General features: G+C 34.0%; 1 protein-coding gene across 3 annotated transcripts in view; it reads right to left on the bottom strand.

The window, feature by feature from the left end:
* The window catches only part of kcnab2a (potassium voltage-gated channel subfamily A regulatory beta subunit 2a), a 226,903-nt gene that overhangs the window by 54,761 nt on the left and 153,727 nt on the right, over positions 1–18,415 (bottom strand). For all 3 annotated transcript variants that reach the window (XM_056468301.1, XM_056468302.1, XM_056468300.1), the window contains 3 exons: positions 9,300–9,343; positions 8,964–9,001; positions 5,151–5,230 (listed from right to left, as the gene is read on the bottom strand). In XM_056468301.1, the coding sequence (XP_056324276.1) occupies positions 5,151–5,230; positions 8,964–9,001; positions 9,300–9,343 (162 nt within the window). The remainder of the gene's footprint in view (positions 1–5,150; positions 5,231–8,963; positions 9,002–9,299; positions 9,344–18,415) is intronic.

The raw sequence follows: 18,415 nt of genomic DNA, 5'->3' as shown, positions 1-18,415 counted from the left end.
TCATAGCAGTGAGTGTGTGCTGTTAGTCATATAATCCACAATGCCTATTTAATCAGTGTGTTTCCATGAGGGATGTCAAAACAGGACTGAAATTATCATATTTATATTGGTAATGCTGTAAGTGGACCAAAGAGGACATTTTAAAACAATAAAGACAGCTCATGACCCCTTTATTATTATGTATCAGGAACATGTTTAGATAGATAATTCTTAAAGGGACAGTTCACCCAAAAGTAAAAATGCTGTTGTCATTTATTCAACCTTCATTTGTTTCAAACTATTTTGGACAATGCAGGAAACCTGTAACCATTGACTTCCATAGTATTTGTATTTTCCTATGGACGTCAATGGTTACAAGTTTCTAACATTTTCAGAATATCTTCATTAGTGTTCAACAGAATAAAAAAAACGCACAAGTCTGGAACCACTTTTCAATTCAATTCAATTCACCTTTATTTGTATAGCGCTTTTACAATTCAATTCAATTCAATTCACCTTTATTTGTATAGTGCTTTTACAATTCAATTCAATTTAATTCAATTCAATTCACCTTTATTTGTATAGCGCTTTTACAATTCAATTCAATTCAATTCACCTTTGTTTGTATAGCGCTTTTACAATTCAATTCAATTCAATTCACCTTTATTTGTATAGCGCTTTTACAATTCAATTCACCTTTATTTGTATAGCGCTTTTACAATTCAATTCAATTCAATTCACCTTTATTTGTATAGCGCTTTTACAATTCAATTCAATTCAATTCACCTTTATTTGTATAGCGCTTTTACAATTCAATTCAATTCAATTCACCTTTGTTTGTATAGCGCTTTTACAATTCAATTCAATTCAATTCACCTTTATTTGTATAGCGCTTTTACAATTCAATTCAATTCAATTCACCTTTGTTTGTATAGCGCTTTTACAATTCAATTCAATTCAATTCACCTTTATTTGTATAGCGCTTTTACAATTCAATTCAATTCACCTTTATTTGTATAGCGCTTTTACAATTCAATTCAATTCAATTCACCTTTATTTGTATAGCGCTTTTACAATTCAATTCACCTTTATTTGTATAGCGCTTTTACAATTCAATTCACCTTTATTTGTATAGCGCTTTTACAATTCAATTCAATTCAATTCACCTTTATTTGTAAAGCGCTTTTACAATTCAATTCAATTCACCTTTATTTGTATAGCGCTTTTACAATTCAATTCAATTCAATTCACCTTTATTTGTAAAGCGCTTTTACAATTCAATTCAATTCACCTTTATTTGTATAGCGCTTTTACAATTCAATTCAATTCAATTCACCTTTATTTGTATAGCGCTTTTACAATTCAATTCAATTCAATTCACCGTTATTTGTATAGCGCTTTTACAATTCAATTCAATTCAATTCACCTTTATTTGTATAGCGCTTTTACAATTCAATTCAATTCACCTTTATTTGTATAGCGCTTTTACAATTCAATTCAATTCAATTCACCTTTATTTGTATAGCGCTTTTACAATTCAATTCAATTCAATTCACCTTTGTTTGTATAGCGCTTTTACAATTCAATTCAATTCAATTCAATTCACCTTTATTTGTATAGCGCTTTTACAATTCAATTAAATTCAATTCACCTTTATTTGTATAGCGCTTTTACAATTCAATTCACCTTTATTTGTATAGCGCTTTTACAATTCAATTCAATTCAATTCACCTTTATTTGTATAGCGCTTTTACAATTCAATTCAATTCAATTCACCTTTATTTGTAAAGCGCTTTTACAATTCAATTCAATTCAATTCACCTTTATTTGTATAGCGCTTTTACAATTCAATTCAATTCAATTCACCTTTATTTGTATAGCGCTTTTACAATTCAATTCAATTCAATTCACCGTTATTTGTATAGCGCTTTTACAATTCAATTCAATTCAATTCACCTTTATTTGTATAGCGCTTTTACAATTCAATTCAATTCAATTCACCTTTATTTGTATAGCGCTTTTACAATTCAATTCAATTCAATTCTCCTTTATTTGTATAGCGCTTTTACAATTCAATTCAATTCAATTCAATTCACCTTTATTTGTATAGCGCTTTTACAATTCAATTCAATTCACCTTTATTTGTATAGCGCTTTTACAATTCAATTCACCTTTATTTGTATAGCGCTTTTACAATTCAATTCAATTCAATTCACCTTTATTTGTATAGCGCTTTTACAATTCAATTCAATTCAATTCACCTTTATTTGTAAAGCGCTTTTACAATTCAATTCAATTCAATTCACCTTTATTTGTATAGCGCTTTTACAATTCAATTCAATTCAATTCACCTTTATTTGTATAGCGCTTTTACAATTCAATTCAATTCAATTCACCGTTATTTGTATAGCGCTTTTACAATTCAATTCAATTCAATTCACCTTTATTTGTATAGCGCTTTTACAATTCAATTCAATTCAATTCACCTTTATTTGTATAGCGCTTTTACAATTCAATTCAATTCAATTCAATTCACCTTTATTTGTATAGCGCTTTTACAATTCAATTCAATTCAATTCACCTTTATTTGTATAGCGCTTTTACAATTCAATTCAATTCAATTCACCTTTATTTGTATAGCGCTTTTACAATTCAATTCAATTCAATTCAATTCACCTTTATTTGTATAGCGCTTTTACAATTCAATTCAATTCTCCTTTATTTGTATAGCGCTTTTACAATTCAATTCAATTCAATTCTCCTTTATTTGTATAGCGCTTTTACAATTCAATTCAATTCAATTCAATTCACCGTTATTTGTATAGCGCTTTTACAATTCAATTCAATTCAATTCACCTTTATTTGTATAGCGCTTTTACAATTCAATTCAATTCAATTCTCCTTTATTTGTATAGCGCTTTTACAATTCAATTCACCTTTATTTGTATAGCGCTTTTACAATTCAATTCAATTCAATTCTCCTTTATTTGTATAGCGCTTTTACAATTCAATTCAATTCAATTCACCTTTATTTGTATAGCGCTTTTACAATTCAATTCAATTCAATTCTCCTTTATTTGTATAGCGCTTTTACAATTCAATTCAATTCAATTCTCCTTTATTTGTATAGCGCTTTTACAATTCAATTCAATTCAATTCTCCTTTATTTGTATAGCGCTTTTACAATGTAGATTGTGTCAAAGCAGCTTCACATAAAAGGTCACAGTAAATAGGAACAGTGTAGTTCAGTTTTCAGTGTTTAAGTTCAGTTCAGTTCAGCTCAGTTCAGTGTGGTTTAATAATCACTACTGAGAGTCCAAACACTGAAGAGCAAATCCAACGATGCGCAGCTCTACAGATCCCAAACCATGCAAGCCAGTGGCGACAGCGGAGAGGGAAAAAAACTTCACTAATTGGCGAAGTGAAGAAAAAAAAAGCTTGAGAGAAACCAAAAAACCTTAAGACTTGAGAGTTCATTTTCATTTTTGGGTGAACTGTCCCTTTAAGAATTATCTATCTGAACATGTTCCTGATACACAATAATAAAGGGATTATTCTGCCCTCACTCCGGTGTCTCTCTTCCCAAAGTTAGACAGACAGATAAACTCTTTCCAACACGTGAGATTGTGGGAGAATGCTGCTTTATTCCATGCCACATTGAGTATGTTGAAACAGAGTGAAACTATGTAAAATATGTATATAAAATGAGCAACAGTTATCTATGTACATAACAATAACATCTGAGATAGAATATAAATACAAACAGATAATAAACTTACAGACAATTCTTCTACAGATGATCACAGGATGAGAGGATTGTAAGTGACTTCTTGTAAGGTGTTCTTTTTTAAATGAGGCAAATAACTGATTCTAACTGTCAGAATGTGTCTATGGCAACAACAATTTAAAAGAAGCTAGATGACTAGGCATTCATTTATGGATTCTAAATACTAATATTTAGTAGATGATCCAGCACAGGGGTCATGAGCTGTCTTTACTGTTTTAAAATGTTCTCAGAGGTCCACTTACAGCATTACCAATATAAATTTGATATTTAATATGTGCCTTTAATATGTGCCCCTGGACAACCAGTAATAAGGGTCCATTTTTGTAAAGTGATATGTATATACCATCTAAATTAATAAGCTTCCACTGATGCATGGTGTGTTAAGACAAAATCTGGATGATATACAGAACTATTTGAATATCTGGAACATAAAAAAAAAAAATATATATATATATATATATATATATATATATATATATATATATATATATATATATATATATATATATATATAAATACTGAAAAAAATCCCCTTTAGAGTCATCCAAAATAATGTGAATGAACAATTTATATTTGATATATGTACATTAGGGAATTAACACAATATCTTCACAATCTTTTCTTATTATTTTAATGTTTTTGGCATAAAAAAACAACATTATTTTGACCAATACAATGTGTTCACAACACAATTCTGGCTATGAGGTATATGCACAGCTAGTGCTTTTTCCCTACCGATGAACCTCTGGTAAAAGGTTAACTTGAATATTTTCAATCTCATACAGTTCACTTTACAGCATCAATGTTGTAGTGTAATTAAAATATAATCAGTTAAACAGACTTAAGCAGTCATTTAGTTAAAGAGAGATGAACAGCTGGTTAAACGTAAGTGCCACCAGTTGCAGAAACTCCATTGAAAATACTACGGTAAAATAATTTGGATAATGGAATTTAATGCAGTGCTTCTCGTACATTCTGAGACCCACTTTATATTGTATATCATTTAGGCAGTGAAGATCAGTGACTTTTAATGAAAACAGACCTTAAACGTGGCGATTTGTAATGGCATGAAGTTCACCAGATGCACTTGAACTGGGTTACTGCAAATTAAAAGTCCTTCTGCATATGCCCTATTGCCAAAAATATACTCATGCAACAAATATTTTGTGCTCCAGAGTCACATCCTGCTAATATCTGCAGTAATATTGTAAATATTGCACACTTTTCATCAGATTACCATTATATTAGATAACTGTACCATTGCCATCATATCAGATGACCAAATTGGATACACAAAGTAAACAAAAGAACACATTTGCCACATGGTAGCGTGGCGCTCTTTCATTTCCTAGGGTGGGCTGTGTGCTTATTTTGGTGCACTCACTTTCCTGCAGCGTAGACCTCTGCCGTGTCGAACAGATTGATCCCGTTCTCGTACGCCAGAGTCATCAGCTGCTCTGCCATCTGTCAGGAGGAAGATCCAGCATTCAAGGTGTTGCAGTATATTCAATTATTAACCACTCTATTCTGCATTGTGTTACAGTATAAGGCATCTGTAATATGTTTAGGGACTTGTACAGTATGTGCTGGCACTTAAACGATATTGCATGCATTTATATGTTAAGGCTGGGTGATGTTTCGTCACCTTAGAATTATTAGGTTCTATCTGACGTTTGTCAAAATTGAGTTATTCATATATTCCTCTAAAATGACAACTTATTTACATGATGCGATGTTTTTTTAGTTGTTTACATTAAGACTTTTTATTTAAAAACAAAAAAGGTTTCATCTACAATGTTAAACTCTAGCTTGGCTTTATACTGTAAGGTTCTTTCTGTGAGCCAATCAGCATTTCGAATGCATGAAGACCAATTCCGTTGACGGCGAGAAAGACCAGAAAAAAAAACACAAAATTGTTTCTTCTCAAAACTGAGAAGAATCCTGAAAAGCGAAACATGTAAAATCTTAAATGGAATATAAAAAATGTAATATATTAAATGTCAAATATATTATTATTTGTGTGAAACATTTTCAGTGTTTATTAAACTTTGTTAAACAACTGATTTGCCATTGTCTGTGTTACATATTGGTGTTATTTGTGCTCTGTTTGTGTTTTCTCTCTCTCGCTCTGTTCTCCCATATCTGCTTTCATTATTCACAGGTTCCGTTCATTGGTCTATTCAGCTGTCAGCCATTTCCTCCCCGGTTACGTCATTCTTACGTCACATCCAATAAGCAAAGACCACCCATCATAAAAGGGCGCGCCAGACCACTCACCAGCCCCTCTTTTCCCTTCCTTCTCTTGTTTTCTTGTTCCGCTTGTTTGTGTTTATTGCGTTGCATTACAAAAGAACCCGTCTAACTGCGTATTTTGTTGTTGCCCGTTTCTGTGTGCACGTTATCCGTCCGTTATTCGTATATCACTCCATTTCTCCGTTTACATTGTTTACGAGGCTTGAACGAAGCGGACAGGTAAGAAGGTCAAGTGACATACACTTTGCAACACTTAGGACTACTCTTCTGTATAGTACATTAGGTGAGGGGCGAGCGCCACCCCTTGTACTTTTGGATAGATAGAGTAGACAGTCAGGACTCGGAAGACTCTTCGCGTGTTAATTATTTTGTTTCACATAGTTAGTTAGCTAGATGCTTCTGGGAAGTTGGATTTAGTGTGGGTTTTGTTCTTTTCGTTTCTTTAGTGCCGCTTACATTTGTTCTGCCAGCTCTCCTGTTTTTCCCCCGTCTTTGTATTTGTCTCAGTGTTGTAAATATTGTAAACAGTATATTTTTGCCTTACTTTATTTTCTTTATTTTGGATTTATTCGTTGTTTTTGTTCACTTTTGGGAAATATAAATAAAGTCACAATTTTGGTATTATTTTGGTTGTCTTTTGCACTTATTCACTGTTTGTATAAATATATTTTAATTACACCTAAATGTCAAACCCCATTATCCCCTAGACTAACATCAGGGGTTTGTAACAGTCTGTTTTCTTTTAAAGTCTTTAAATTTGATATTAACCAGTTGGGTTGTATTTTGGGATTTCCACCTGGATTTTGCCTACCCAAATTTAAAAGCTTCCCAAATCCACATGCAGAGGTGTAAATGCAAATATTTGGTATCATTTTAAAGAAAACCCTTTGCATTTTCATAAAACACTATTGAAAGTGTTTAAATTTACTGTATATGATGTCTGTGTTATAATAAACGCCTAAAAAATTGAAAGTGTACCTTGTAGGTTCTGTGTGGTCTAGTTTGCTATAATTAATTTTGGTGGTTCCTGCACAAGTCTGTAATCATAGGAACAAAGAAAAATTTCTACCATAATCTATGCAAAAGTTATTGTATTCCAACTGATGAGAGGTGCTATACAAGCCACAGGGAGCGATCATTGTTTTCATATTTCACTATTCTTTTGATTGATCAAACATAATTCACTGTGTTTGGACCACATCAGACATATAAAAGGATTACTTATGCACATCCTCTCAAAAACAGAGGAGAAATGGCCCTGAAGCGCACAGCATAAGGTAAGAGATGACAGCGGCCTGTTGCATCTTGGGCTGCTTATTGATCATAAATGTATTGTTTTCACTTCTGCGCCATGGAAACACCACGATTCATTCGACAACTCTTTTATATATGAATACAATTCAGTAAGAAGAATGCTAGAACCGTATGAGCACCGGCAAGAGCTTTCATTTGAGCTATAACTTGTACATGTCATATATGAACCATATGAAAAATATGAAAATGAACCAACGTTCAATACCCAGCTCGGGTATCCAAAACACTGTGTATTTAAGTGTGAATAACTTTTGTACAGTAGAATAACAACCAAAGTGATGCATATGTGCATAAAATATAGCTTCTACACTTTAAAAAGAAGCCATTTAAGGGCGTCTGGTGCAATGCTAGCCCTTTAAATCTTAAAGTGAAAGTCCGGGTACCGGGTCCGCGGAGTTTAACTTGAAGGGCAAATACTTAATTTAATTCATGGAGAATATAATTCAATAATTCATATAAAGCATTTAATTCAGTAATTATTACCATATTAACTACATAAAATATTAACACTTTACAATGAGGTTCATTAGTTAATGTTATTAATGCATTTACTAACATGAACAAACAATGATCAATACATTTACTACAGTATTTGTTCACGTTAGTTAACGTTAGTTCATGAAAATACAGTTGTTCATTGTTAGTTGATGTTAACTCGTGCTGCATTAACTAATGTTAACAAGCATGGACTTGGATGTTAATAATGCATTAGTAAATGTTCAATTATGATTAATAAATGCTGTTCAAGTGTTGTTCATGATTAGTTCGTGTTAGTAAATGCATAAACTAATGAACCTTATTGTAAAGTTTTACCCATAAAATTAACATCTGCTCTAGACAAAATATCTAGCACAGCCTTGTATGCTTAATTTGAACAAGAAAAACTATTCTACGGTGGCCGAGACCGCTTAACACGCTGCAATTTAAGCAAGCACCGTAATATTCATCCTAAAACATGAAATAAATGTTATAGAAAGCAAAAATTAAAACTTTCTCAAACATCAACAAATTTTTACAACACCATTTTTTATTAAGTTCATAAGTAATCTGATTGTATTTCTTGAAAAGTAAAGCTTTAATTAATGATCTGCCAGACAGAACCTTATAATTCCAAGCGGTAAATGACTTTTTAGAAAGAGAAGGTTCTATCTGCATTTGCCCAGTATTTTTTTTACCCCAATATGCAAAGAGATTTTTGATCATTTACACAGAGTACATTTAGGGTCTCTGTCATGTTAATGTATGAAAGAGAACTGTTACACACACATTTTTTGCTATATGGAATGTAAAAACTTTAAAGCTCAATATCTCGAAATCATTTAGAACGCAGATAGAACCTTATAATTCCACGATGACGGTTTATTGTCTATCATAACATCACCACTGTTGTTGTGGACCGACATTATCAAATAGATTACTAGCTTTGCATGTCTTGAAGGCCCAAATGCATCAACAGTGTGATGATGAAATTATTCTAAAAGATATTATTAATGCAAGTTACGGTAGCAGGAAATGCGTTCATTAAATTTGGCAAGATATGATATAGTGAAGCAAGAGTTCTAAGCAATTAAAACAACATCGTTTAAATAAAATACACATCAGGAGCGGTCAGTGTTTAGACTCATTATACCTCATCTGTGATCTGTCCTCCGAACGTCACCCATGTTCCTGTGAAGAGATCTACAATCAGTCAGTGCTTTACAGCAGATAAAGCAGCTCTAAATGATTATCAGTGATCCAGCAATGACACTGAAGAGTAAAGCCTTAAGATGAAGCTACAGATAACATGGATAATCTGTAATGCCCTGCTGAAGAGAACTGAACAATTGCTTTCAGAAGTCTGACACTAATGACGTCTGCTTGCTTGAGAAAGAAAATGAAGGAAAGTGCAAAAGCTAGAATTGTTAGTTGCAGGTTTTGCTTATCTACTTCACAACAGGCCTTGATAAAGAAGCCCAAAACTCACCTAATCCAAGACATGAGACTCTCAGGCCAGACTTCCCCAGGTTTCTGGAAAAAAAAAGAAATAAAGTCACTGATTAATTAGCTTTTCTTATCACTTTGTTCGATCTTTTAGCCTGCGTAAGATCATTGAAGACCAAAATCAGTTTCCTTTGGATAAGGATGCACTGCATGTATGTTGAATGGAGTTAATGCACTGCAATGTGCATGGAATAAATCAAATTAAAAATGATTTAATATATAATAAGTAAATGAATATAACTAATAAATATAATTATAATTTTAAAAATGGTGTTATGTCATATTAAATGAATTATTCATTCATTTTCTTTTCGGCTTAGTCCCTTTATTAATCAGTGGTCGCCACAGAGAAAATGAACCGCCAACTTATCCAGCACATGTTTTACGCAGCGGATGCCCTTCCAGCTGCAACCCATCAGTGGGAAACACCCATACACTCTCATTCACACACATTCACTACGGACAATTTAGCTAATCTAATTCACCTATAGCGCATGTCTTTGGACTGTGGGGGAAAACCAGAGCGAACACAGGGAGAACATGCAAACTCCTCACAGAAATGCCAACTGACCCAGCCGAGGCTCGAACCAGCGACCTTCATTAATAAATGTTTAAAAAAGTATAAAATATAACTTAAATGATATTGCTGGAAAATTGTGTTAATCTTAAATTGAATAATTTAGCAATGCATTGTGATTGTGGGTTAAAATTGCTGTAATATTTAGAAATTCTTAATTTAAAATAAATATAAAGTGTATAAAAATATACAACTCAATGCAAAACTATTAGCCTTTCCTATAATATACTGGATTAAAATCAGTGTTTAATTCAATATTATTTGTCCCTGTAAGCATTTATTGTTTTACTTTTAACTTTCTATACCTTTCCTAATTGACCTAATTATGCCTTAAATGTCACGTTAAGCTGAATACTAATATCTTGCAAAATAAATAGCAAAAATATACTGTCATCATGGCAAAGATGAAAGAAATCAGTTATTACACAGTAGTTATCAAAATGATTATCTTTAAAATGTTCTCACCGTTAAACGACACTTTATATATAAAATGCATTTATCACATGAGCAATAATAATTTTGCCTTCAACTATACATTTCTTCACAAATTAAATTAAATGAATAATGTTAAATATGGACCTATACCTAATGCAATATTTCACCTAACACTTTATTCAGGGATTTCTGTAGATTTCACCAAGTGAAGTTTAAGACTTTTAAGACACTTGTGAGACTGGTATGAATAAAATTTCACATGTACTGTATACAGGTTAAATATACTTTAAACAATGTTACTGTAAGGAAGATAATTAAACCATATTAGTGAATATATTTAATAATTAAAACTTTTGTTAAAATCTGTTGATTGGATGAGTGTTGAGGATAGATTGCAAGCTTTACATGGACAAAAGAAAATTAAGACCTGTTTAAAATTATTTAAGATCTACAACACAATATTTCAGCAAATTGAAGACTTTAAGCCTGAATTTTGTTTTGTTTTGACATTTTAAGACCCTGCGGACACCCTGTTACTGTGCTATACATTTATTACATTAAATGTGCAGTATGTAAGTTTGACACCCAGTGGTTGAACTAGGTATTGCGCTCCTGGATCAACAAACGCAAGTGCAGGTTGCCAGATTGAGGACAGGAGCGAGTGAATTAAAAAGGAGTTTTTGTCCAAACCAACAACTCGAATTGATATTTTAGAAATGGTTTCTCTTTCTCACAGCTGAACAACAGAAAACTGACAATGATCACCTCAGGTACAACTCATGTGCATTACTCAGAGCTAAATGCTAACAATGCGAGTTTGACTGCTATTTTACATGACATTTATTGCCATACAACTAAAAGCAGCAGCAGATAGTTCACCTCAGATCTGGAAAATAAAATAAATCGAACTTTAGAACTAAACACATATGAGTGATTCAGCATGTACATTTAATAATGTTAAAGAGGTTTAATATGTATTAATTAGATTATAAACTTTACCATTTCGTGAGTGAGTGCATATTCTGTGTTTCTGAATGGCTGTATTTAAATTTCTGTCGTGTTTCGTCTGGTGCAAACAGCTAAAATGCTCATCCCTGAGTATCTCGTCACGAAGCGTGTTGTTAGTACACTCGGCTACAATGTAACCTGCTCACCTAATGTTTACGCTCGTAATATTTATATCATTTGCTAATTAATAACCTTATGTGGAACTGAATCTGCGTCTCATTTCTGAGTCTGCTACTGTCCACCAGAGATCGCATTTCAGTCACGGATGCATACTTTGAGAGCCTTTCTGAATGAATGAATGAAATATATTCATTTTTCCACCAAGGCAACCCGGGGTGCTGAAATGTCACTGGCTAAACTGGCATTGGGCGGGTTAAAATTACTAAAATCAGGACAGCGTTCCAGCACAGAAAACACATTTTCAAAGCAGAATATCAGACTTCAGCATTGTTTTTTAGATAAACAAGTATGTTCACGTAAGTTTCTTAAATATCTGCAAACATATAGCATATTATGGTATTTTTATACTTTAGAAGAGTCAAAAACTTACATAAGCACCTTTAAAGCAGGGGTGTCCACACCAGAGAGTTTAGCTCCCCTTCAACCCTGATCAATCATACCTGAACCAGCTAATCAAGCTCTTACTGGATATACTTACTAGACCTTACAAGACTAGAATCTTCCTGGCAGGTGTGTTGAAGCAAGTTAGAGCTAAACTCGGCAGGACACAAGCCCTCCGGGATAAAGTTTGGACACCCTTGCATTAAAGCATCGCACCATAATTTAACAGCACACAAACAATACCGGAATCAGTCAAAATCAAGTCTCCTGTCTATATACTGTGAGCTACAGCAAGGCAGCTCACTATAGGATTTGTGTCTTGATCAGAGAGGCATTGAGGTTTCTCAGTGACCACAGCCTGAGCCCTATACAAGCCCCTGGAGAGCATATGGAGTTTGTACACCATCCTGCTGACTGCTGCATCATGGGGAAAATGAGACTCAACAGTGCCGGAGGGCAGATTTCTCACCCCAGGGGCTTCTGGGAGTAAGGAAGAGTATGGAGCTTACACTATAGAGACAGCAGCAATAATGATGAGCACCACAGTCACATGATACACACACACACACACACACACACACACACACACACACACACACACACACACAGAGCTTTTCAACTTCTGCAGCGTCTCAGAGGACAGAGATGTCGCAGGTTTGGACACAACTTTTGTTCAGTTTTTAAGACTTTGTTGTTTTAGTTTGCCTTCAATTTTAGATTGCAATGCCAAGAAAACTGGTGCAGCAACAAGAACAGTGTAGTGTTCAAAGCCAAATAGATGATACAGTAAAAAATAATCAATTAAAAGATAAATAAAATAATAAAACCGAATTACAGGAGTGCTGTCGCCTCACAGCAAGAAGGTCGCTGGTTCGAGCCTCGGCTGGGTCAGTTTGCGTTTCTGTGTGGAGTTTGCGTGTTCTCCCTGCGTTCGTGTGGGTTTCCTCCGGGTGCTCCGGTTTCCCCCACAGTCCAAAGACATGTGGTACAGGTGAATTGGGTAAGCTAAATTGTCCGTAGTGTATGAGTGTGAATGAGTGTGTATGGATGTTTCCCAGAGATGGGTTGCAGCTGGAAGGTCATCCGCTGCGTAAAAACATGCTAGATAAGTTGGCGGTTCATTCCGCTGTGGCGAAACCGGATTAATAAAGGGACTTAGCCGAAAAGAAAATGAATGAATGAATTACAGGAGATTTCTGAAATGAACAAAACAGAAAAACAACATGAACTTCACTTTCTGTGTGTGTGTGTGTGTGTGTGTGTGTGTGTGTGTGTGTGTGTGTACTGGTTTAGCTATACTTGTGAGGGCTCAATTGGCCTCACTTACATAGTGGCATTTAAAAACAGCCCACTAGTCAGGACATTTCACTCCTTAACCTGATATATAAATCAATGGAAGTCTATGTAATTCAATTCATATGTATTTCTATAGCGCTTTTACAATGTGGATTGTGTCAAAGCAGCTTAACAGAAGTCCTAAATATGACAATGCGTTCAATGCTTATTTCCCGGCGGTAAGCAGTAAATCTTTCTCATATCTGGCACCTAAACTCTGGAACAGCCTTCCTAGCACAGTTTGGGAAGCAGACACACTCTGTCAGTTTCAAACTAGATTTAAGACACATCTCTCTGCATTAGCATACACCTAAAACACGAAAGCTTTTGAAATCCAAATCCTCTAAAGCATTGTTAGTCTGCATTATTTAGGGTAAGCAGAGCCAGGAACATTTCTCAAAAGACATTATAATTTGAACGCCATCCGCACTTATGTTAGTCTTTCTTTTATTATTCCCGAGGTTTCCATAATCCTGGACCAGGCCGTATCCTGAGCAGCTGCTGTGGTGGTTATGGAGGAGTGGAGAGCATGAGACTGATTTCTATAAAACCCCAGTGACAGACGAGTCCTCGCATTGACCCTGAAAGGACAGCCTGCACACCAGCTGGTAACCTCTCCCACCTGCAGCTTCTCCTCGATGGACGTCCAGCGTTCTCCAGCCTCCGGCGCCTAGACTGCAGCTATGCACAAGACGTTTGGCCATAGGAGAAATGGTCGTGCCCAACTGAGTCTGGTTTCTCTCAAGGTTTTTAATTCTTCACTTTCGCCAATTGGTGAAGTTTTTTCCTTGCTGCTGTCGCCACTGGCCTGCATGGTTCTGGATCTGTAGAGCTACGCATCGATGGATTTGCTCTTCAGTGTTTGAACTCTCAGTAGTGAATATTAAACCACACTGAACTGGTCTAAACTGATCTTCAACACTGAAAACTGGACTGACAGTTTTAATTGACTATAATCTTCTATGTGAAGCTGCTTTGACACAATCTACATTGTAAAAGAGGTTTAGAAATAAAGATGAATTCCCCCGCTATAAACATCAAATCATAAATATATGCATTTAACAAATATAAACCATAAATCAAATATAAATTCTTATTTTTTGAACATTGTATAAAATCCATGTTCATGAAATATCTTACTAAACATCTTACTAAATCCCACACAGGAATATGTTTTGCTTTCATAACTTGAATTACTGGGTCATCCATCATGCAGTGTGAAGGCTTTCTTTTCTAGGAAATAAGTGACTATCAGTCCTTATCATTATCAGTCATTATCAGTCCTAATACTGCTGCGTATGATTATTTTGGCATATACAGTATAAACCCCAGCCCTGGTATCTGGTGTCTGTACCCGAGAATGTACATGAATAAAGTGTGTAAGTATGATTAACTGGGATTAGAGATGATATAACAAGCTGTCTCTGTGTGTAGGAGTACTAGGCTTGTGTGTGCATGTTTCTAGAGAGTGAGTGGGGTTTTTGTGTGTGTGTGTGTGTGTGTGTGTGTGTGCGCGTGTGTGTGTATGTGGGGGTGTCCTTGTTGAATTAGAAACATGTAGGTGTCCGGTGGCAGAATGCATTGAAAGAGAGACCGCAGTGGGTCACAGTGAGCTACAAGCTGCATTGGATCCAAAAAGTAACCTGCAGACCGGACGTCTCTTTTCATGAGATCCTATTCATAAAGACATCTGCTGGGATTTTTTTTTACAGCACATCAGCACAAAAGTTCAAAAAGATATCAGTGGTCCGATATTTTTTCCTGCAGAGATGAGGGAATTTTGAAGATAACAAGCTAATGTCTCCATCTGCAATGTGAATGGATCATTTACTAGGAGAAAAGGTTTTACAATTATGGGAAATGTATTAATTAATTTATTCATCAATATTTTTTCCATTTTAATACTACATATTATTGTTGTTATTACAAAATTATAATTTTATTTATTTATTTATTTATTTATTTATTTATTTTTATATATATATATATATATATATATAAATAAATATATATAAATAAATAAATATATATAAATAAATATAAATAAATATATATATATATATACACTGTATATACATACATACATATACATATATATATATACATACATATATACATACATATACATATATACAAATATATATACACATACATATATATACATACATATATATACATATATATACATATATATACATACATATACATACATATATATATTTAGAATATGTGTGCTACCCAAATAACAAATCTTCGAGAACGGGTTTCTCGAGCCAGGTGGCGCATTAGACCAGGGGCTCTTCTCCTGTTTCCAAAATGCATCAGAAACTGCTTGAGAAACTGTTCTACTATGATAATTGGTAATGAAAATAAATGATGTTCAATAAGATGTACTTGTGTTCACTAACTGTTTATTCAGTTAAACATCAATGTTGAACTGTAAGCCTACATAAGCTCCAAACAGCGATTTCATACTTGCTTTTGATGTACGTACATACAAAAAAATGCTGCTTCTCAATGCCAAGTTCACAGAGCCCTGACGGTGTGTCAAACATTGCATGTTTACATGGGCAACAATACTTTAATACAATTTTAATATGATTAAAACAATACTCTGATTAAGAGTCTACCATGTAAACAGAGAATTTTGATGACCTTAATGCGACTAAAGTCATAACTGAACTGAACAGAAATGGAATGAAGACATGTGGAGTATGCAGATATTAGTGGCATTACTGAAGTAAACACTGCAATTAAACTATTACCGTCATGTAGGACTTTTCGCCATATTTTCCGACAAGATCCAAGACACAGGCGGCTGTCAGTAAAGGACCGCACACAAAACACACACACACTGCGAAATGCGCGAGTTTTTTTTCTTTACGTTTGGCGAGCGTTATTACATTCTATAACACTCTCACCAGTCCTTGCTCCTTATTTGTGTCATGGGGGCATGAATGAAATGTTCATGAGTTAAAGTGAAACTGCCGAACTGCAGCTAAAGTCAGGCATGCTGCTGATTTGATTCAGAAGGGCACTTTTTAGTCAGACGGCTCACCGGTCAGGTATACATCCGCACTAAAATATCAAGGTGAAAGTCATCATAGCTTGCGTAGAATAGACCCAGCTCCCAAGCCTTTTTAATATTTATTAATGTATTTGACTTTTCTGTAGAGGTCAGTATGTTGTAAATATGTACTTATAAGTAATATGTACTTATAAATGTGTATACGTGTACACTAGTTTGTCCTTTCGTTCGTTTAGCTCCAGTGCTATTCCCTTTGTATGTTTTATTTTATTTTTCTACCTCTGTTTATTTGTATTGCTTTATTTACTAAATTAATAATGAAAACTACTATTAATATGTGAAAAGTGAAAACAGAAACAAAAGTGAAACAAACAAAAAAAGAGCATGTGGCTAATCAACAAGGGTCAGGCGTCTGATTTATAAAACTTGTGTAAAAACCTTTCTAAAAGTGAACGTACACATGAATATCATACATTTTTTAAGTGGAATTTAAATTAAATTGAAATTAATTAAACTTAATAAATTTTTTAATGATTATGGCTCATATGATGATTTAAATTGGTTCAGTTAAGACAATATTTAGGTTAAATATATTTACTTGCGCACATTCTCCTGCAAAGTTTGTTTTTTATAGATCACAACTTTTGTGTGGGAAGTGGCGCATGCATATTTCCGCCCCCGTTTTGTGCGTAAGCCACATTTATAAATGAGACCTCTGGTCTGTGTCAGAAAGTTACACACTACTTAATTACATTTTTTTTTGGTTGGGATAGGTTATTCTGTGTTGGAAAGGACTTCAATGTAAATGCCTCTGGTGTTTTTTGCAAACATATGCACTTTCCCCCATTCTAGCGAAGCAAACGACATTTTTTATGTCATATTTTTATTTGTGCCATTCTGTACTTGTGCTAGTTATTTATTTCCTGTGTTTAATTTGGCTTTGATTTTTTTTTTAAATTTCTGGGACTCTTCAACACAATATTTTTATATAAAAAAACAACGACAAATGCATTTATTTGTGCATTAAATTATAATAATCACAAATGAGAAAACATTAATTTTGCTATGTCTGATGGTTAATTGCACTTGTGAAAAGTTTTTAACTCAATAATAAGGAAATAAAATAAAACTGCCTTTTTGTGGCATTTAAAAAAATTAATAAATAACATAATAAAATAAAAATAATAAAAATAAACCAATTAATTAATTTATAAAAAAATATCTAAAAATAAAAAACAAATAAAAAATGTAATAAAAATGACAAAATAGACCTCATCAAGATGGCGCCGCGGATGGCCGCCTCGGTGTGGAGCTCTCCAGTGTTTGCTCAACATCCAGGTTTCTTGACTAACCGCATCTGTTTAATGTTTATCATTTTTATTTTTATTTTTTTTTCATATTTATTTTGTGTTGTCACTTGTCACTTTATGTACACTGGAAACTTCTGTAGCCAAAACAAATTCCTTGTGTGTGTGAAGCACACTTGGCAATAAAACTGATTCTGAAAATTAAAAAATTGAGAAGTGGTGCTGAAACAAGGGGTTTCAAGTGTGAAATGAGCCCTTCATGACACCTTTAAGACCTGCAATAAGTTTCTGAGCTACAATATTTACTATACATTTGTGATATGTAAATCAATGTCAAAGTGACACATAATAACAGTGCTTATGTTTTGTCAATGTAGAGCACTGTTCAATACTGATCCTAATGGAAAAGGCTCAAGCAGAATATGTTGCTATGGTTACCACATCAGACGAACACGACTTCAGCTTAAGAGCATCTATTTGGTGAAAACATGTATTTTGACTTGTGTTGAAAATTCATCCAAATATGCACTTTCATGAAACCTCAAAACTTTAATTTCCTCCCAAAATACCAAATGATTCGCACATGGTGAGGTGTAGCAGCCCACACACTCAGAATCAGTGTGCTTTTGCATGATAGCCATTCAATAAGCAGTACACTGGTTGGTGTGATTGAGTTGAAACATGAATACAGTCATGTGACAAAGACTTATTTCATCTCTGGCTGCCAAAAAGGAGTTCGTTATTCTCATTATGCACTTCCATTAGCACCCAGAAGGAAAGAAACAATACGCCACAGATAGATTTCAAGGCTGTTTAAGCTTCATTCATTGGTTCTGCTTTTGCTGATC

Source organism: Danio aesculapii, chromosome 11 (genome assembly GCF_903798145.1).
Source record: "Danio aesculapii chromosome 11, fDanAes4.1, whole genome shotgun sequence".
Taxonomy (NCBI): domain Eukaryota; kingdom Metazoa; phylum Chordata; class Actinopteri; order Cypriniformes; family Danionidae; genus Danio; species Danio aesculapii.
This window is presented reverse-complemented; position numbering and strand designations above follow the sequence as displayed.